The sequence below is a fragment of the Babylonia areolata genome, chromosome 10, assembly GCF_041734735.1.
Source record: "Babylonia areolata isolate BAREFJ2019XMU chromosome 10, ASM4173473v1, whole genome shotgun sequence".
NCBI lineage: Eukaryota > Metazoa > Mollusca > Gastropoda > Neogastropoda > Buccinidae > Babylonia > Babylonia areolata.
In genome coordinates, this window is record NC_134885.1 from 21813921 (window position 1) to 21836726 (window position 22806).

General features: G+C 40.0%; 1 protein-coding gene across 1 annotated transcript; it reads left to right on the forward strand.

The window, feature by feature from the left end:
* The first annotated feature begins 4283 nt into the window (after positions 1-4283).
* Positions 4284-22513, forward strand: LOC143286884 (nitric oxide synthase-interacting protein-like). Its single transcript, XM_076594794.1, has 10 exons — positions 4284-4394; positions 13105-13249; positions 13957-14009; positions 14832-14943; positions 15618-15708; positions 17800-17936; positions 18274-18390; positions 19465-19535; positions 20693-20801; positions 21408-22513. Exons 2-10 carry the CDS (start codon positions 13127-13129, stop codon positions 21477-21479), a joined length of 885 nt encoding a protein of 294 aa, XP_076450909.1. The 5' UTR covers positions 4284-4394; positions 13105-13126; the 3' UTR covers positions 21480-22513.
* Positions 22514-22806: the final 293 nt, after the last annotated feature.

The following is a 22806-nucleotide window of genomic DNA, read 5'->3' on the forward strand; positions in this document are numbered from 1 at the left end:
CGACAATATAAAAACAGTGTCTTTTTTAATCATACCCCGGTATATTCATACCGTAATTCGTTTTTGGCAGACAAGTATATTTGAATGGTAAATTGATAAAACTTTCGGGAAATCATCATGAACCCCTCCTCCTGCCTGGGTAATGTGTGTGTATGTGTGTGGGGCGGGGCGGTTGGGGGGGGGCATGGTCACTTGAAGGTCTACCACCAATGACCATTGTTGACCACTGACGGTCGCTGACCTGGGAGAACATAATGATGATGATGATGGAGTCTCCCGTCCGACCGACGGATGAGTAGGCAGGCAGGGTTGTCTGTCGGTGTGTGTCCTCATATGGGAGAAGAGGCCGATTCTTGATGCGCAGCACTTCCCACAGGTGCTGCAAGGGAAAACGTCTCCAGAAGTTGAGCCCTGCTTCCTTTGCTCATGCTTCTCCTTAATGGCCAGCGTTCTCTTGTTTCAAACGTCTTTATGCCACTAGAGCACAGCATCCTCCAGCGAGAGCGGTCAAGGGCATCAGTTTCTCAGGAAGCGATGTCTATGTCACAGGCTTTGAGGTTTGTCTTCAAGGTGTCCTTAAAGTGCCTGCAGGGTCTTCCAAGTTCGCGGTGGCCTTCCTTCAGCTGGCCATACAGTAGCATCTTCGGGATCCTGCTGTCTGCCATGCGGAGAACGTGTCCTGTCCAGCGTAGCTGGCACTGAATCAGCAGGCTTTCGATGCTGGGCAGGCCACTCCTCTCTAGGACCTGGAGGTTGGAGACCCTGTCATGCCACTTTATGCCAAAGATCTTTCGTAGGCACCTTTGGTGAAACTGCTCAAGTTGTTGAATGTCACGGCAATACGTCGTCCATGTTTCACAGCAGTACAACAAGGTGGCCAGCACAACAGCTCTGTAGGTTTTGATTTTGGTGCTGAGCCTGATGCCTTTATTGTTCCACAGCCTGTTGCTGAGTCTGCCAAAGGCGGAGCTGGCCTTGGCGATGCGCAGTGTCACTTCTGCATCAAGGGCTCCGTTGCTGCATAGGGTGCAGCCCAGGTAGCAAAACTTGTCGACTGACTTGATCTCTGTGTCATCGATCTTGATTGCAGGTGGGGGGGGGGGGGAGGCACTGGCGTTCTGTGAGCTAGCTGGTTGATACATGGACTCGGTCTTGCTGAGGCTGATGGTTAGTCCAAAGCACCTGCAGGAGGTTGAGAACCTGTCCATACTTGTAGATGTCGGCCTGGATTCCATCCACTCCCGGTGCTTTTCCTGACGTTGTCAGCTTCAGGGCCTTCCGGGTCTCGGCCTTGGTGGAAAGGGCAGCTAGCGAGTCATTGACTGGTAGCTGTGGGAGGGCTGCAATTACCTCGTCAGATACGGACGAGTCCCTGTTGAGGAGGGTGTTGAAGTTCTCTGCCAAGCGGGCAAGGATGTCTTTCTTGTCTGTCAGGAGGGTGGTCTGGTCCAAGGCTCGGACAGGGGTTGATCCTGTGACTATCGGCCCATACACAGCTCGGAGACCATCATGGAAGGTCTTCGTGTCACGAGCATCAGCAGCGGACTGAAGCTCTTCGGACTTTCTCTCCCACCAGGTGTTCTTCCTCTCACGCAGCCTCTTCTGTACGAGTTGCTTGGTTTGCAAGTACTGGTTATTCTTCCTCTGGCAGTCATTATCGGAAATGTGATCCTGATGCCGTATATGCAATGTGTTCAGGAGCTTGGAGATTCCAGAGTCGTTCTCGTCAAACCAGTCTTTGTGGCTCCCCTGTACAAAGCCGAGTGTGTCAGCTGCTGCTGTGTACACAGCATCTCTAAACGTGCTCCATACTTCTTCTACATCAGTCGATGCAGGAATTTGTTGGAGAGCTGCTTGGATTTGCTGCTGCAGCACATCCTTGGTGATGGGGAGGCGGTGGATGTTCAGCTTCTTAGGGGGTTTCTGCCTGGCTGGTTGGAGCTTGCGTGCAAGTCTGATGTTCATCTTACTGCGTACAATGCGATGGTCCGACCAACAGACTGCTCCTCTCATGCAGCGTGTACTGGAAAAATCACCTCTGTCCCTCTGCCGGGCAATCACATAGTCCAGCATGTGCCACTGCTTGGAGCAGGGGTGCATCCATGTGTTCTTATACTTGTCCGCTTGTTGGAAGAGGGTGTTGGTGATGGTCAGTCCATGCTGCACGCAGAGCGAGAGCAAAAGCAGTCCGTTGGAGTTGCACTTACCAGTGCCGTGCTGTCCTAGGACTTTTGGCCACGAGGAGAAGTCCACGCCGACGCGGGCATTGAAATCCCCAAGGATGACCAGCCTGTTCTTTCTGTCTACCGCTGAAATGGTGCGGCTGAGCTCCTCGTAGAAAGCTTCTTTGATGTCATCAGGGTTGGTCATCATCGGGGCATAGCAGCTGATGACTGGCGAAGCGATCCTCGGACAGCTTCAGACGCAGGGTCATCAGCATATCGTTTATCCCACGTGGAAGGCTGTCAAGCTGTCGTGCAAGTTTGGTTTGTATGGCAAAGCCCACGCATGAGGTTCTTGGGGTGCCTTCTGGCTACCCAATGCAGTAGAGTAGAAGGTGTAGCCCCCTCCAACTTCCTCCAGCTGGGTTTCACCGGCAAACCTGGTTTCGCTTAGGGCTGCTATGTCCACCTGGCAGCGATCAAGCATTCTAGCAATGAGCGCTGTGCGCCTTTCTGGTCTGTCGTCTCTGTCCCAAATGGTGCGAACATTCCAGGCACCCAGAGTCAGGGCATGACTCCTGGTTCTTTTCTTCTGTTGTTTCCGACCGCTAGTGTTGGATGTCCAAGTAGGTGCGGTTTTCTACTTGGTACTAGGCGAGGCAGGCTTTGTTTAGGGATCCTTTTATCTCCCCTTCCCCGTGTGGGGAGAGCAGTGCTGTCCCTAAAAAGGGCTGCTCTGATGCTGTGGGAGGATACGGGTGCCGCATCTGCCCCAGTCTACGGCGGACGACCATCACCCCACAGCCGCCTGCGTGCAGAGTCGTGACTAGGAACTGCCAGCAGCATCCTCTGCCTGTCCCCGTTACCACTAGCTCGTTCCGACATTAGCCTGGTTGCCTGACCAGCACAGGTGATTTTTTTAGTGAAGAGTTGTGCAGTCCCTTCCCCACTCTCTCGCCTACCGACGCTCAGAGTCCCACAGGTGCAGATAGTGCCGCGTGTAGAACAGCCTCGGCAGGTGCAGGTTTTTTCTTCAGCCAAGGATAAGAGCTCCCCCTGCCCTTTGGTCATCCTCTTCCGTTTCCTCTTCCGCCTAGTCTGTCGTTGGGAGACTTCACATGCGACAGGTAGTACTGGGTTACATGGTACCAGTAGCAAGGGCTATGCCCCTGACCTGACTAACGGGAGGAATATAGACATGGGGGAACATAGACATGCTTTCGAGCTTAGTTACTATTCAAATACATGGAATAGCTTCCCAACCCCACGTGCCCCACAAAGCAAAGCAAACGGTTGAAGTCATGAACTGTCAGTGAAAGAAATAAAGACGACAAACCAACGGTTACTAAGTGAACGCTGAAATGTCGCCAAATCAAATGAAATGTCACCAATCCACTGATAAAGCTAGCATATGTATCCTTCAGTACACCACTTTATATATATATAATTTTTTTTTAACTACTTGTATGAAGTACCTTCGGTTTCAGCTTATGAATATCATAATTATGTTGTTTTGGTCTTTTTATTTACACATGCAGGTATACATGCGTGTGCGTGCGCGCGCGTGTGTGTGTGGATGTGTGTATACATGTGTGTGTTTGTGTGTGTGTGTGTGTGTGTGGTTTGAGTGTGTGTTTGTGTGTGTGTCGGTGTGTGTGTGTGTGTGTGTGTGTGTGTGTGTATGTTGCAAACCACATCAAGTTACATGATATCGCTTATCAGTGCTTAATCATACCGACTGGATTCAAATCTTTAATTGTTGATTAGTCAAGTTCGCTTACTGTTATCATTAGTATTTCGTTCTAAGGATGTTATGTTGTAATCTCATATTTTACACAAAATTTCACAAGTTATAAGTTATCTAACACACACACACACACACACTCGGCGCACACACGCACACACACACACACACACACGGGGGAGTATCGACACGGGGGAGTATTGACGCGGGGGAGTATCGACACGGGGGAGTATTGACACGGGGGAGTATCGACACGCTCCTTGGAGGACCTGTTGCGTACAGCAGCCTCCACCGCGGTTCAAAGGAACCTTTCATTAAAATTTTCTTACACCGCTTCTGTTCATATAATAGTCGACTTTTTTTCCACTTCCGGTGAAGTCGCATTGGTTGTTCCGGAGTGGTGGATGTGGACAAGTCGTTCTGTGGGCTGTTTGACGTCGACACATGCTTCTTACTGTCTGAAACATTGAGACTTATCTTTGTACCAGGTAAGTTTTGGAGGAATTTAAATGGATTTAACCGCATTGTTATTACTGGTTGGTGTAATTTGGTTACATGTAATCAATGGAGACTTATTGTTGGAAGTAGAAGAATTAACCCTCAAAGTGCTGGGTGTAATAAAACATACATACAGAAATCATGCTTAAAACAAAGGGATTGTTTGCCTCCGCTACCTGTGCTCTGATTTGGGGCATTTGTATGCTTGTCAGTAAGAATAAATAAGTAAACCTATACATTTTTGGAAAGTAGAGTGAATTAAGAATCAGATAAATGTAAGATACAGCTGTACCTTATATGTAGTTGGAGATATTCCACAGGATATAGGTACTGGTACAGAATTTGGGACTTTTTTTTTTTTTTTTTTTTTTTAAGCCTTTTTGGCTTTTCAACGCCCCTTCTTAATAAAATAGTTTAGGGTTGCGTACATGCAATTAAAACAAAGAGATTGTTTGCCTCCGCTACCTGTGCTGTGATTTGGGGCATTTGTATGCTTATCAGTAAGAATAAATAAGTAAACCTATACATTTTTGGAAAGTAGAGTGAATGAAGAATGAGATAAATGTAAGAAAAAGCTGTACCTTAACGTAGTTGGAGATATTCCACAGGATATAGGTACAGGTACAGGTACAGAATTTGGGACTTTTTTTTTTTTGTTTAAGCCTTTTTGGCTTTTCAACGCCCCTTCTTAATATAGAAATAGTTTAGGGTTGCGTACATGCGTATGAAATGTTTTAAATGTTCATTCATCAAAATCGAATGGGTTTTTATTTTTATTAATGATTTAGAGTCATTGTCTAGAAGATTCTTGAACTGGTCAATAGTTTTTGCTGTTTTTGTGGAATTATTCAATGCATACCATCCTTTAACTGCTCTAAAGCTAATAGAAAACTTACGAATATTTGTTCTGCAGAATTTTATGAAAAGGTTAGTATTTGAACTTCTGGTAACATGGAGTTTGTTAGTAGAAAAGAAGGTGCAGGGGTCAGTGTCAACCTTTTTTTTTATCTTGAATACTTGTATCATGTCTCCTCTATATCTTCTGTATTTTTGTGAATGCAAATTTAGTTGTCTCAAATGGTTTTGGTAGTCCAAATCTCTTAACTGTGGTATCATTTTAGTTGCTCTCTTTTGCACCTGTTCAACTGCTTTGGACTGTCTTATTAGTCTGGGATACCAAATTATATTACCAGTACCATATTCCAAAATTGGTCGAACAATTGTTTTACAGAGGTTGATAAAAATATCCTTATCCATAAATGTAAATGTTCTCTTAATAATACCCAATACTTTATTAGCTTTATTTATCACAGCCTGAATGTGGCCATCAAAAGAAAAATTTTCATCAAATATTACTCCCAGGTCTTTTTCTTCATTGCATCCTGAAATAGCATTAGAATTTGTGCCATCAGTTTTCATTATATAATTCTTTTTTGGATTATTTCTTCCTAAGTGTAGCACTTTACATTTAGATACATTAAAATATAGATTCCACATGTTTGACCAATTTTGTAGGTTGTTTAGGTCATTTTGCAATTTGAATTAATTTTGGGTTTTATCATAAATTTTAGCATCATCGGCAAATATTTTGTAGCAACTACTAACATAGTCTGGGAGGTCGTTTATAAATATGGTGAATAAAGTTGGCCCTAAAATACTACCTTGAGGAATTCCGCTCAATACTTGCACATCTGGTGAAAAACTATTTCCAACCCTTACCTTTTGACTTCTCCCTACCAAGAAAGCCTTTATCCATTTCATGATATTGCCATTTATCCCATAAGTCTCTAACTTAGATAATAACCTATAATGTGGTACAGAGTCGAAAGCTTTTTTAAAGTCTAAATATATAATATCTACAGATTCCTTCTCTTCTATTAACTGAGTTAAGTCTTCTGTAACCTCTAACAGTTGAGTAATACATGACCTCTGTTTCCTGAATCCATGCTGACATGGTGAATATAAATTATTTGTAATCATAAAATTAACTAAAACATCTCTAACTAGTGATTCTAGTACTTTACATGCCACACATGTGAGGCTAACTGGTCGGTAGTTACCTGGATCAGATCTAGTACCCTTTTTGAATATTGCTGTGACTACTGCTGTTTTCCAGTCATCTGGTACCTCTCCTAACTCTATAAGTCTATTGACTTATTAAATAGTGTACAAAATGGTAATGACAATTCCTCACTGAGTTCCTTCAGTACTCATGGAGGTACATGTATCTGATCTGGGCCCTGTGCTTTACTAGGGTTAAGTGCCTGTAATTTTTCTTTTACTGCTGTTGGAGTTACCACAAGGTCATAAAGACTGGAATTACATTTCTCCTCTTTTGTCCCAGTAGGAATATTGCTTATATCTTCTTTAGTAAAAACACCAGCGAAGAAAGTGTTTTGTGTCTTTGCCTTATCCTCGTCACTTACAGCTAATTCTCCATTTTCTGTCTTCAAAGGACTAATGCCTGCATTTGATTTTGTCTTAGCTTGTACATATTTCCATTTTGTTTTGCATTCTTTTGAAAGTCTTCTTTCATATTCATGTTTGGCATCTTTTATGATTTAATTACATTTATTTCTAGTTGTGATGTACTGTTGATGGTCATATATTTTTCTTGTTTTTAGAAACTTCTTATACAAATTGTTTCTTTTTCACACTTTTCTTAACATTGCCTGTCATCCAGGTGGATTTATACTTTTATTTGGTTTTATTGGGATTTTTTGTGAATGTGTTTCTCCATGCTATCCAATATTTTTGTTTTTCAGTATAACCAGTAGTTGTTTACTGATCCTTCTAAGTCGCTCCACTGAACTTCCTTAAATTCTTGCCTCATTTTCGTATAATTACCTTTCCCAAGGTCGTATCTGTAAATTTCCTCTTTACTTTGTGTAGATTCATCTGTATACAGATTAAAAATAAGTGTATCATGATCACTTTTTCCAAGAGGGGCTGAATGTGTAACATCTGATATAAATTTTTCATCATTTACTAATACTAGGTCAAGAAGATTTGGTTTCTGTTCCCCCCTTTTGCGGGTTGTGTTTGTTAACATTTGACATAAGAATGATTCTCTTAAACATTCACAGAAAGAATTATTTTCTTCATTTGTCCACTCTTCTTTCCAGTTTATTCTTGGAAAGTTGAAATCACCCACAATAAACACTTTATCATGTATTCCTATTTCTTTATATTTCAATAATTTATATAGCTCTTCTACATTTTCAGTGGTGGAGCTAGGGCTCTTGTAAATACAGCCTATCAGCACTTTCTCATTCTTATTTGATAAGAATTTGCACCATACACTTTCCTTGAAGGGTTGTTCATTAAGTGTTTCACATTCAACTGCATTTAGAGATACATGTGTATAAATAGCTACTCCCAGCTTAGGGTCTTTGTTTGGAGAAAAAAAAAAAGTCATAACCTGGTATAGTCTATTCAGATTCGTTAAATTCTTTTTGATTTTTAGCAATTATTTCAGTCAACGCAATGATTTTTGGTTTTATGCCATCGATAATAGTAAATAATTCACTACGTTTATTTAGAAAGCTATCAACATTTGAATAGAGAAACACACACTCATTTTCATTCATACCTTTAACACTATGTACAACTGTTCTTCCATGAAGTCATGTTTGCCCTTCGGCTTGTCCTGTGAATCATCACCAGGACTAAGCTTCTTGGGTCTCTTGACTGTAGCACCCCCCTTATGATAAGGTCTTTCTCCCCCTTTTCAGTCCTCTCTTTTAACTCCTGTTTGAGTTTTTCGAATGCCTCTCTTTCTTTTGGTGTTGTGTCATAATTGATGTACATTCTTCTACTTTAGTGACACCAGCATTCAGTTTGTGTGCACTTTTCATGATCTCTTTCTTCGCCTCTTCTGTTTTGACTGTGACCCTGAGTAGACGTGTTTTCCTGTTAATGCCTATGTTGAACCTGCCGAGACGGACTGGATTTTCCAGTTCCTCAGCAACACCTTCATTTGTGACTTTTGCCACCAGCTTTTTTGCCAACTTGATGTCAGCCAGTTTCCTTTCCTCAGCAGTATCTGCCTGGCTTTCCTCTACATTCACTATTATTATGTTTTGCTTTCTTTTTTCCCTCTCTTGTTGTTCCTCCAACATCTCAGTCACCTTCTGATCAACTTTCTCTTCTGTCAACTTCTCTATCTCTGCAGCTGAGTGCTTGTCTTCTATTTTTTACGTCCTGGTGTCCATTGTCTGCATCATTTTCAGAATGATGTCCAATTTTATTTCTAAGTGGGTTTTGTTTGGATCTGGAGCCTCATGCTCGCAGCATTCAGTGCAGAACCACTGAATGTTCGCCTGACTGTTCTCGAGCACTGAGTATTGGGCATCGGTAAGGGTTGAGCACCTTTTGTGGCTCCATTCCCTGCACCCATGGCACTTAATTGCAGGCTCTTTCTCATGAATTGGATTTTCACATGTAATGTATAAAAAAAATATCTTGACACCCTTTTTTCTTCTTCTTTGGCACCTGCGGCCACTTTTTTTTTTCTTTTTTTTTTGCTGCCCCATCACCTGCACAGTTTCAGTGGCATTACTCCCATGCCACTCATTTAGATTCCCCCATACACAGCCACACCCGGGTTCGTCGCAGTTCCAGCATCAGCAGGCCACAGGGAACCATCAATGTTAGGTTGCCAGGAGGCCACACACCAGAGGAGACCCTGCACTGCTGCTGAGTCATTTTGGTGGTGTTCAGTGGTGCCTGTTCTGTTTTAACGTACTTAGGACACCACCTACTAAGCCCCCTACTAACGACAATAATGGCTTAGTCGCGGAGCCAGAGTGAGTGAGCGTCTCTCCCAGAGTGGAGACCGCCACCACGTCCCTCAAACAACAGCCCCCCATGAATCTGCCGACACTGACGACATTGACAGGACTCACCCCAAGCACGGAAGTGGAGGGGTATTGAAACTGAGGTCACCATGAGAGCAGGGCATGAAAGGCCACAGACTTTGAGACTATTTTGTTTATATTGATGACGATGAAGGAGCAGGAGGAGGATGATGATGATGACAATGTTGCTATGGAGGTCCATTTTGGTTTGGGACTGCGTGACAAGGATGTACTCTACGCTTCCTGTCATAATGATATCCCGGCATTAACCGGGCCCGAGAGATACAGACACTTGCAGTGTTGGTCAGGTAATTAGAGCAACACACCCAAAGACGCATCCTTGAAGTGGATGACACTCGACTGTATGGTCCCAGTCTTCCCATTTAAGCCCACATCACACTCAACTCTGGGTGAGAGCCGGCCACAGGCCAAAAAACCCACCTCCGCTGGGATTCGAACCCGCATCCTCCCAGCCATCAGTCCACGACGCTAACCACTTCGCCACGGCGGCTGGTCACTTTTTTTGAGTTAGATCTCCTTCGGTTTACTCCTGCCATTGCAAGTAGTATGAAAATAGCGATATCGTCCTAGTGTTGACTGCTAGGTATAAATATAATCAACAAATTTTGCACACTTATTTTCCAAAAACGTCAACTACAATGTTTATAGGTATTTTCGCATCTTTTACAGAGTCAAAATCTCAAAATTGGTATTAAACTGTAAAAAAATGTTTTGGCTGCAGAATCATGATACAAATAAAACTGAAACAATGAAATTATAAGCATACAAATAAAACTGAAACATTGAAATTATAAGCATTGTGTTCTTTGTTTGAGACATACCCACCGATGCCACGCACGCACATCTACAGTACATTATGCAATCACAGGCAAAAACAGAAATAAATGTTTTCTTTTAGCTCATGTTGCTTTCAAAAGCAGCAAGAATACTTTAAATCAAAACAATTCCCAGTTTTCTAGCTTGATTTGGTCAAGAGTTCGCATTAGATCCTTGCCTAATCCACTTTACCACCCCTCCCCACCCCCATCCCCCCCCCCCAATTTTTGTGGCTGGAGACACAAAACTGAATGCACAACAAGCAAGCCAGCATGCCCAAGTGTCAAAATAACAAAACCGTTTTCACCAGTCAACACTGGTGACAAGGTCACTCATTTCCTGATCTTTGTCAACTTCAGTGTCACTCATTGTTTACAAAAAATACGGAGATCTGGACTTGAAAACTCGGTCAAAGTTTGTGCAAACACAAGCAGGGAGGCAGTAACACCAGAACGAGGCAGTTTTACGAAGGCTACCGAGTATAGCCGTACAATTTCGGACCTTATGTAAACAGAGCCACGATCGTGGCCCATCGCACTTCACAGGGAAAGCCACGATCATGGCTCATCGCGCTCTCCAGGTTAATTCTTCATCTTCCTTGGCAGCGACCACAATCAGCTAGTTGATTATTCTGTCACTTATGCAAGGGGGTCCGCACTTGCAGAAAAAAAATAAAAAAAAACACCAACAAACAAACAAAAACCCAGGGCGTGGCTTTGATGCCTTCTGTGCTAATCGTTTATTTTTCTTTTGATGGCTAGAGATAGATCCAGGAATTTCTAACCCTGAAAAAAGTAAACACAACTTTACGGAACAAGTTTGCTTTCAAGGAAAAAAATAAAAAATGTTGTTTTTTTATGTGTGTCCAAAACCTTACTAGTACAACGTGATTGTCCAGTGACATATTTCTTTAAAAAATTAACAGTGTTCCCCGTGCACCTAAAATTTTGAGGGTCAGTAATACCCTCTGTCTAATTTTTGGGGGGTCCATTTCACAAATTTTTAGGGTAAAAATCTGAATCACCCAATGTTTCAGCATGCTGCTTTTTTGTTTGTTCGTCTGTATGTTTGTTCCCTCAGACACACATACATACACACTGGTCAGACTGAAATCCAATGTAAAACTAAAAGTATTTACAACAACAGCAATTACAAAATCTTGTTTTTTCAGTGACTACAGTCACAACAATAACAAATGTGTCTCAATGCCAGTACCACAAAATGACTGCTAGCATGGTCTGGGGTTATATATTATTATCATATTACTGTCACAAACAAAACTTCTTTTTTTTAAGAAAAAGAGAAAAAAAAACTTGTCTAAAGTTCCAAGTCACATGAAACAAGACAGAACTGAAATTAAGCATGCTATCACTGTATCAGGCATCAGGCAGTAATAACCCAAAATACATTCTGAATTTCATTTATTGAATTCATTCACTCCAAACCAGCCTCGGGCACTTTTTCTATTGACAGAATTTCTCAGCTGAATCTTCTGTCACTTTGTCAGGTTGTCTCTGTTTTGGGGTTGGTTTTTTTTCATATTTTTGTTTGTTTGGGTGGTTTTTTTTGGGGGGGGGGTGGGGGGGGGGGTTGCCAAATGCCGAAAGCATTTTTTTTACTGTGAACCTTGGATGCAGATTGTGCAGAAAAGTATTCCAGAGTGAAATTAGCACCAGTAAAACTCCTCCAGCCACTCATAAGTTCATTTTGTAGTCAAACTGAAATCAGTGATTGTTTTGATAATCTTCATGGTTAACTCTTACTACTGAGGTTGAAAATGGACAAACTTTGCCAACAGTTATTGTTAATACTGCATTAGCATAGTAAAATTGACAGCATAAAGATAAACAGAATTTCTTGCTTTGAAAGGAAATACTGACAAGCAGTGATTCATTTAATCCTTATCATGACCATCAGACTTGTAAAACTGATATTGATAACAGACTTCTGGAGAGTTCCATGCTTACGTGACTTAAAGAGGCACGTCACATGATCTGTGCTCTTGAAGTTGATTAGCTCTCCAAATCTCTTAGCAACAAAGGTGATCAAGAGAGGCAGTACATGCAGGCTTTTCTTGACTTTTTGCTTCATATTTTGGTTCTCTTGTTATTGTTTGTACATCGTTTGGTTGTACTTGTAGCAATGGAGCTATCACCTGACAAAATGGAGGATAACACATGTTTGCTGCTTTTGTCAATGTTGATCACCTTTAGCATTGCTTGTGATTTCATGATGTACATGCGCAAGATCAAGATGGCCACGGAATTCTCCAGCAGTCTGTTGCACAAATTTACTGATTAAATGTGTTAAATATTTTCATATTCATTCTCTTATTTTATGATGATACTTCATTTGAAATAAAAGAATGAACCTGACAATATTTCCCATACTTTGATTGATTCAATCAATGATTGAGAACCCAAAAGAAATTTGAAAGATTGAGAACTTTTTAAATTATAAGTACCAGGCGAATTCTGGCATTGTGGCCACCGGCAGCATTTTATACACATCATAGAGAAAATGTAACATTGGCAGTATGATAGTCATGCTGACTTGAAGTTTTTAGCTATGCAGAGTTCTCAAAGACTTTTACTTGTGTTTCCCCAACTTAGTTTGTTATAAATATAATGCAATTTTTATACTCGCCATCACTATTCTGGTCTACAATTGTTATTTCCTAGTTCCTTGATTGTAGCTACACTATCTTGAGCTGGAGAAGAATAATACGGAAGTAGATACAATTTTTAATGATTTAATTGTTTTTTTGTTATTTTGTTTTGAACAATACTGAAGCTTAACAGTTAACTTTAAGTCAAGTTCTCTGTCTCTCTAAGAAGTCAGAATTTTTCATCTATCTTGCACTGTTCATTTTAACTGTCCATCTCTCGTTTTATTGCAGTTTACTTAATTCGTTACATAATAAAAAGTGGGGTTTTTTTTTAGCTAGTCTTAAAATAGTTAAATTCATTCAAGTGGATATATAATTGATGAAAAACATTTGCAGGTTTGATTGAAAACATTGCACAATGACTCGTCACGCAAAGAACTGCACAGCAGGTACTGTGTATACCTACCATGAACGCAAGAAGGACACGAAATCCTCGGGCTATGGCACACAAAAACTACGCTACGGAAAAGATTCAGTGAAGGTAATGACTGTTGCATCAGTTATTAATGTTATTATACATATACTCATATATTACATTTCAATTTCGCCCTCCCAAAAATTAATCTGACAAGTTTCTGAGTTTGTTTTCTTTTCTCTCTAAGTTTTATGGGTGATTATAAATTCATTCAATTATTCATCTATTCTTAATTTAATTTTCGTTTATTCATTGGAACCAAAACAATTAATTTTCTTTGAACAGCGAAATGGAAGTTGCTGTGAAACCCACCTGATTTGTTAGAATATTAAAGTGAGAAGCAAAAGCTGATTTAAATTTTTGTTGAAATATTTAACCTGTAAATTGACATTGACTGATGTTACTGGAAAGAGCTGTAATTTAGTCTAAAGCTGCGATATGATTATGAAGATTAAATTTTGAATTTTCAGTTGAAGAATGAATTTTCTGTTCCAATAAGATCAGAAAGTGACACAACCTGCTACAATAGTACTAGTAAAAATAAAAAATAATAATAATAATAATTTTTTAAGCCACTTCAGATTTTGCTAGAATATATTAAAAGTGTAAAACCAGATTTTCTAATCCTGATAGTAGTCGATGTATAACTTTCTTGATTTTTCTTCAGTTTAGGTTTGGATTTGTACATAAAAAAATTGTAGTGTGTGTAATGTTTGAGATGATCCTTGACATGACAAGGTAACACTAACAGCACATTGCTATATGTATCGCAGGAGTTTGATTGCTGTTGTTTGACCCTTCAGCCATGTAAGGATCCTGTAGTCACGTGAGTATTTGATTTTGTTTGTAATGCACAGAGTTTATACTTCATTCAGACATAACAGTTGAATTTTTGTTAAAAACTGAATGTCATTCTAGCCGTTGATCAGCTTTAATAGTTTCTGTATTTCATATTTGTTTTGGGTTGCCATGTAAACTGTCATTGATTATATTAATCAACAACATGATGACTGTGAGTGAGCTGCAGAACAATATTATGCACACACAGTTCTATGCATAGGGTGTATAGGTTTAATGCAGGTGGTTATTGTACAGATTTGGCTTGTATTATATCCTGTGTAGTTCATTTGCGGAGCACAAGCACACACCAGAAAGACTACACTGTACACACGCCCAAAGACAAACTAGTAATATGCACTTCTGAGCACACACATGCACAAAGCAAGCCAGAAAATAAAGATTTGAGGGTTTGTTCTTTCTTTTTAAGCCTTACATAACAGCAGCATGTCTCAAGATAAAGGTTTTTAAAAAGTTTTGATCTTTTTTATATGAAAAGTCTTGAAAACTGCCACTGTTACAGTCAAGTGAATTAGGGAGATGGAGGTACGAACTCCTAAAAAGAAGTAATGATCAAGACTTCTTTGAACTTTGACAGTTTCAATGCCGTCAGTCCACATGGAAAGTTAGTCTATTTTTAGGTCACAGACCACATGATAACAGCAGCTTGGTGCACGATTGAGATCTGTTCATTGGTACTGAAAAAGAAAAACAGTCACAATAACTTGGTCAGCATTCTTGCTAAGGGATAGACTTATGACTGTGGTTTGCTGTTTATGACTTCTTTTCTTTCTCTTTTTTTTTTTCCCAGACCGCAAGGATTCCTGTATGACAAGGAGGCCATTTTGGAATACATTCTGCACCAGAAGAAAGAGATAGCGCGCAAGCTCAAGGAGTACGAGAAACAGAAAAACAAAGCTGAGGTGGGACACTTTACTTCTCGCTAAACTCAGTCATTAGTTATAAATGATCAGTAGATATAGCTGTTTTTATTATGGATAGTGGGGGGCAGAGGGGGGGTTGTTGTTTGAATTGAATATATATCGATGTGTTTCACAGCGTAATTTCAGTGAATACAGAATGCTAGGTCAGCCGTATGACATTTTGGAAAAAAAGAAAAGAAAAGAAACAAAAAAGCCCATACTGATGAAACAGATGATGATTTCTCCTTCATTGTAATATCCAGAAAATAACAGTTTGTGTTTGTGTCTTTTTTGTCACCCACCCGTAACAATTTGTGTTTGTGTCTTTTTTGTCCCCCACCCCCTTTTTTTGTAAGGTTTTGTATAACTTACAACTTTTTTGTTGATTTGATTTTTCTGACAATAGTAAACAGAAACTGAGAAACAAAGCAAAAGAGAGCTTATATTGTTGATTTATGTATGTTAATTATTAGATTATAGACATTTTTTTTCTATTTTGGAGCAGTGGAGGATGAAAACAAATGAAAGAAGCTATGGGGGTAGGAGGTGAAGGGGGATAACAAATAGAATGAGAACAAAAGAGACTGACAGATTAATCTTGTGGAATTATTGTCTTCACTGTGTAGTTTTAAACATTAATTAACGATGTATGTATTTCTTGGTTATGTTTTCAGACTGAGTTGAAAGAACTTGCCAAAGCTGAACGGGAGAAGAAGACTCACACATTTGTGCAGCACGAAACCAACCCGATTGGCAACAAACATGGTGAGTGGTTTGTACATATTCTGGTTTAAAATACATGGTAAAGTAAAAAAAAAAAAAAAAAAAAAATAGTTGCAGTATTCATTCCATAAAGAATTTTGTTATCATATAAACAATTAAAGTATTCATTCCATAAAGAATTTTGTTATCATATGACTAGAAATTCCCAGGTAACTTTTTATGACTTCAGCTGTTATCCATTACAGTATTCCATTTGGAATTTATTACATGGTTTAAAATTCCCACGCAATTTTTAATGGTCCTGTGAAAATGGAAGCAAAAAATGCTCTTATTCCCACTTAAATTGAAAGCAGATTTGTGTGTGTGTTTGTATGTGTATACATAGCTGCCAGCCATTCCTGATTTTTAGGAATTTTTCCGAATTTTAGCACTGATTCTGAAATTATGATTTTCTACATATTTTTCCAAATTTCAAAATTTCATTGACAGCATAAACAACAAAAACAAACAAACAAACAAAAAATCGTGAGAACCTGAAGCCACTTGCTGGATCTGTACACTGAGCCATGTTTTTCAGTTAGAAAACAGTTACTACGCACGCACAAGGTGCCAGTGCTGTTTTACCAACATGGTGTCGAGCAGTGAAGGTTGATGTGATGTGGGTAGCAAATCAGCAAAAAAAAGGGTTTATCAGTGCTTTACTTCACAGTATAATGAACAGTTTTCATTTATCAATTCACACCACACCCCCTCCTGAACCCATTCTCTGACACGATTCCTAATTTTGGGTCTGGAAGGTTGGCAGCTATGCATATATATATGTGTGTGTGTGTGTGAGGAGACTCCTCTTCCTTCTGCCTGCACTTTATCTGAACTCCGCAGTGTCTTCTCCGCTATCTTTTTCAACAAAGTCCAAAGTATTTGTACCAGCTTGGACTAAATGCTTTTCCAACCTGCTTATCCTGAGCCTCAATTCAACGGCACTCCTCTCCATTCCTTTAATCCATTGACTGAAACAGAAGTCCATGCTGAAACAGAAGTCCATGAAATTTCCCTTCTCACTCTTCTCAACTTGTCAGCAACCTTTGACACGATAGACCATTCAATCCTCTTTTCCCATCCTCTTTTTACATTTGGTATCAACAGCACTGTTCTCAACTGGTTCAAATCTTATCTCACTGATCAATTCCAGTCTGTCATTGTTGATAATTCTCTAAATGAGTACAACTGAACGCGGATAAAACTGAAGTAGTGATCATAGGAACTAAACAAAAACTCTCTTCCATCACAATTGACACAATCAAACTTGGCAGTACATTCATCCCTCTTTTCAGTTCAGTCAGGAACCTCGGTGTTGTTCTTGACAACACACTGTCCATGCAAAAATTCATCAGTCAGACATGTCAGTCCTGCTACTGTCAATTGCAGCGCATCAGTTCCTTTCGGAAATATCTGTCCATCGACGCAACATCTAGAGTTGTCGTTTCTCTCATTCTCTCTCACCTTGACTACTGTAACTCTGTTGCAATGCTTCATCCATTCAGTCCTTTCAGCGCATACAAAATTCTACTGCCCGACTAATCCTCAGAAAGAAAAGATCTTAGCACATCATTCCACTTTTGCAACAAATCCATTGGCTCCCTGTCTCACAGAATAAAGTACACGATCAGCACTCCATGATATAAATGTATTCACAAATCTGCCCCTTCCTATCTCTCTGGCTGCCTTCACCTGTACACTCCATCTCGCTCTGTTCGGCTTCGGATCCACTCTGTTTACACATACCCAGATTCAAACACTCCACTGTTGGCCGCTGTTCTTTCTCTGTCTCTGGACCTTGCAGTTGGAATGAACTTCCTCTTTCGCTTCATCAGGTCTCCGCACTCAGCTCTTTCAAGTCTGGCCTTAAAACCCACTACCTCCAAAGATAGCCTCCCTTCCCTGCCTCATCCTTGTCTTCAGTTTCTCCAGTTTTAGAGTTATGCATGCATGTGAATGACCGGTGCAAAAGCGCTTTGATTTGTCTCTGCACAACATTCAGCACTATATAAATATCGTTATTATTATATGTGTGTGTGTGCTTTATAGATCTATAGACTGTTTGTCAGACGCTTGATTCTTTTGTTGTGACAGACATAGAGAAGGCAGAGGCCTCCACCTCAGCAGGACCGTCTGTGTCCAACATGTCTGGAGAACGGAAGAAGGACCTACCCAGCTTCTGGATTCCCAGTCTCACCCCTGCTGCCTCTGCCACCAAAGTCAGGAAGCCGGTAGGTGAATTACTTAGCTTTTGTGCTTGTGTAACATGTTTTGGTATGGATAGAACTAAATGGTAAACTGCTAACTGATTTAACTGCAAACTAATTGTTACAGTCAGTAAGCTGTAAGCAATAATGATGAAAAGAAAAAGTGTGAAGTGTGGACAACAATGTGAATATTGCAGGATGAGAAAGTGCGGTGCTTTTGTGCTTGTGTTACATGCTTTGTTTTGGATAAAATTAATAGGTGAACTACTAATTCACTTAACTGCAAACTAATTGCTACAGTCAATAAGCATGTGAGCAACAATGATGTATGAATAAAGTGGACACTGTGTGAATGTTGCAGGATGAGAAAGTGCGGTGCCCCATGAGTGGGGAGGTGTTGAGGCTGAAAGACCTGATCCCCGTGAAGTTCACGCCCATCAACGACCGTGATGCCAAGACCTCTCTCATCGCGAAATCTGTGAGTCTGCTGCAGTCATGATCAGTGTTAGAGAGATATTTGTCCAGAGATTGTTGTTTGAATTTTACCATACAAAAAAACAACAACAAAAGATTAGTATTACCTGCAATATTTCTGTGTTCGTGTGTTTTTTAAATAATAACAAAAAAAAAATTTTCTTTTTTTTTTTTTTTTTTTTTGTGAGTTTTCATGCAGTTTCAGTCTCCTTCACAAGACCTTGGAGATTGTTGCATTAAAAAAAAGGGAAAGGGGGTAAGGAGGAGATGTCTAACCTAGGACTTGGTTTATTTTCCTAACCTGATTCCTGATTATGATTCTGATATTTTGGTGCCAGTCACTGGGCATTGCCACTTTGTAATCTTCATAATCTCTGTTGAATGACAAAGTAATGGCCAAAGTCAGTGATAGCCTAAGGCCAAACTATTAGATGTTCATATTTTGCAGCACCCTTTCTTCGGGTGTATTGGCATGATATGTCATCTCAGCTGGAAATAAAGGGAAGGAAATAATTACAGGTACTTGCATGCACACAGCTAAGATTCAACAGATATCTAATATAGCATTGTAAAGATGAAATGAAAAAAACTTTTTCCATTTTTAATTTGGGGGTGAAATTGGTATCTTTACATTGCATCTGTTATAGTTCATTGACAGTGAGTAATATCATGGTAATACAGAACTGTTTGGGTTTGTATATGTTTAGGTTCTGTTGTAGACTTTGACTGTTTATCACTAGTGTTATAGAATTATTTGAATTGACAAAAAAAAAAAAAAAAAAGACAGAAAACTGTTTCCCAGTGGTTCAGAAACAAAACTATTCTACTGTCTTTCAAACATAAACACACAAGATATGACTGTGTGCATGTGCATGCACACACAGACACAGACACACACATATGTACATGTACAGATTTTCAAGCACTCAAACTTACAAGCACACAGAGATACACCTGTAAGAAGATGCACACACATTGGCATGCGTGCTCAGTCTCTTTTAGAACTCTGCAGTCGTTGATGAATGCGTGTTGCTACTTGCATCAGTGTGTGATCAGTGTCTTGTGGTGCCACTTTCAGGCCAGATTCGTGTGTGCTGTTACAAACGATGTTTTGGGCAACTCCGTCCCTGCTGTTGTGCTCAAGACTTCGTAAGTTGATGCTCAGTCTTTTTTTTTTTTATGTTGTTCCTTTTTTCTTTTCTTTTTCTGTGTGTTTATATGTTGTTGTTTTTGTGTAATTATTATGTAGAGAAACAAAGTCAATGCTGAAACTGAAAAATATAAGTTAAAGCTTTTTTAAAAAATTCAGTTAAAAAATTATCTCCATAAATGTGGACAAAGAAAAAAAAAAACCTTCGGAAACAAAGGCAATTATTGTGAAGAACAGAGAATGAGTAACGCTGATGCGTGCTACATTTTTCATTGAGCTTATGTGAACTGTGTTTTTTGTTGTTGTTTTTTACTAAATAACCTGTAATGATTAGTGACAATAACCCTGCCATGATTATAGTTTGGTTTTTTTATCACTTTCTTTCTTATGTCTGAGGGTATTACTTTTTTTCTTGAACATCATCACCACCAGTTCAACACACTTCACACATTGTTAGTATATGCAACGAAAGAATTGAAACAAAGCAGAAAAAAGCAGAACAAGTTAAACAGAACTGAAAATTTGATTCAAAACATAAGTTCCTCATTCTGCGGCCTCTGTGAGTACACACTGGCATGTCGAGGGACACTTATTTGTGTGCTGAGGGTGAATGGCAACACTGAAAGCAGAGTTTGTGTAGAGCTATGAGTACACACTAAAGTCACACAGAACGTATCCAGTGGTAGCCCAGTAGTAAAACATCCACCTAGGAAATGAGAGAACCTGAGGGTGTGGAATCTAATCCCACATTTTCTCCACCTTTACTTGACCTATGGTGGTGGTCTGGCCACTACTCATTTGGATGAGATCATAAACTATTGTCCTGCATTCAGCTTGTACTTTGCACATTTAAAAGAACCCATGGCAACAAGATAGTCATCCCAAGCAAAAAATCTGTAGAAAGATCCACTCTAGTACACATGTGTGTGTGTGTGTGTGTGACTGAGGCCTGACTGAATGACACAGGAAATTAATGATTAGCGTCTTTAGGCAGCTGCCAGTTGTCTCTGCCCAGTTAGGCAGCCAATCGTGCGAATGTGTTTGTAAAGAGCGTAGAGCTTGAACTTGATCTTTCTCTGAAGGAAGATATGCTCTATAAATGATAAAAATAGAAAGTGTGAAGCAAAATTGACGGGAGCCTTGCTGTGTGTGGCAGGGGCAGTGTCGTGACGATGGAGTGCTTGGAGAAGATCATCAAGAAGGACATGATCGACCCCACCAACAGCCAGAAGCTGAAGGAAAAGGACATCATTCCTCTTCAGAGGGTACTACCACCAGAGGATGATGATGATGATGATAATGATAATAACATTGGTCATAGCACAGTAAATATATAAACTTGTAATGATAATGTAGTCTATATAGTTATGGAGGGAGGGAGAGAGACTGATAGATGTAGATATTATAGATAATTATAGAATATATATATATATACACACATATATATATATTTATAGATATATATATATATATATATGATAATAAATATACATCATATATAAAATATATATGGTAATGAATATACATCATTGAAGTCATCAGTGTGACCAATTTTCTCAGTTGTTTCATTCCATGGTTTAGAGCACAGCTGCCTGGTCATACATACCAGGTAATTTTCAAACTTTTCCTCAAACCTTGACATCTGTGTCTTATACACATAATAATACATATAATAAGTGCACCTTATTTGTGGATAAAATTTATAACAGGACTATCCTTATTGGTGGACAAAATTAGTAAAAGGCCAAGCAGCAATTTCCTGTGTCATAGAAATAACACAAACTCAAAAAACAATTTGATGCTTTGTTTAAACTGTATGTCAACACAGAAGTCAGGAAACTAAAAGATGTGCATGCTGTTGTGTTGTACAGGGAGCGTCGGGTTTCACAAGCACTGGAGTTCAGCTGGAAGCAGTGAAGGCAGGCCCAGTGCTGATGGCTTAAACTTCACCTCACCTCAACCGACTGTGGTCCTCTGTCACTGGATGACAGAGACAGAACTGTGACGTCACTTTGAAGCATGCTTGGGATTCCACTGTTGCTTGGCATGGACATACATGTATCAGTGCAAGTATGCAGCCCAGCACATACAAGTACCTAACCCACAGATGGACGTCCAGAACTCAGCCCCATGATTGATCTCTCATCCAGATGAACAGCAAGGACCTCACTCCAGACAGACAGCAAGGACTTTCACCCCATCCCAAACAGCCAGGACCTCGTCATCCCTCTTCAAACAGCCAGAACTCCCCCTTGGAGCACCAGATAAACTTCACACTTGGACAGACATCCAGGACTCCACTGCCTCACACAGTGCAGCACCAAAACAACAGCATCAAACAACCAGACCTTAGGGGCAGAAGCCAGTAGGTTGTTCATCTCAACTCTTTGGCCTGCAAATGGTCACAGAAGGGTTGTGAAGTAAACCTCAACTCTTTGGCCTGCAAATGGTCACAGAAGGGTTGTGAAGGGGTGGGGATGTGTGAAGGACTGGCCTGTGTTCTTTGCTGTGTGTCGTGGGGCAGAGGGGAGCGTGTGCACAGGACACTTTGACAAATTTTTCAAGAGGTAGCATGAAGTTCTGCATTATGGCTGGTTGGGTTGTATCAGAGACTGATTTTCTGTGCAAAGGCTCCTCTGTTTGCTGGGTGGGGTGGGGGGGTACGCATGTGGGCGTGTGCGTACGTGTGTGTGTATACATGTGTGTGTGAGTGAGTGTATGTGTGTGCATATGTGTGTATAATATATGGGTGTACATGTGTGTGTGTATGGGATGTGATTGTTACGATTTTTTTTATTGTTTGATGAAAAGGTCAATTTATGTAAGTGATGTTAAAACAAAAGAATTTTTTGTTGTTGTGGACAAAGTATTTCAAAATAAAAATTTTAAAAAAAAACAGAAGGAAAAAAATTTGCTGTCTGTGCTTTTTATTATTTCAAAGAATAAAGTTGAGCTTTCATTGTTAAACTATAAAAAATAAAGATGAAAAACAACAACAAAATTTCTTGAAAACAAAAGTGACATTTGCAGTTAGCTGGACTAACAGTATGAAAAAGAAACATTACCTTGTAATCTTGAATCAAGACAGACAAAATTACAACACAAGCTGAAGGTCTTTATGCCTCTGTCAATTTTGGGGCGCGTATGGGGGGGTCTGAATCAAAAGGTACTTAAAAAATCAGCACAAATGCAAAATCCAATTTTCTTGGCTTTGTGACCTTGACCCAATGTCATTATCAAATTGATGTTTCATTTTCATTAGTTAGCAAA

Bases quoted from the DNA above. Each gene is read 5' to 3' on its own strand.
- LOC143286884 (XM_076594794.1), top strand. From the start codon at position 13,127: ATGACTCGTCACGCAAAGAACTGCACAGCAGGTACTGTGTATACCTAC. The intron at 17,937-18,273 runs GTAGGTGAATTA...TGAATGTTGCAG, and splicing joins CCACCAAAGTCAGGAAGCCG to GATGAGAAAGTGCGGTGCCC. The intron at 20,802-21,407 runs GTACTACCACCA...TGTGTTGTACAG, and splicing joins ACATCATTCCTCTTCAGAGG to GGAGCGTCGGGTTTCACAAG.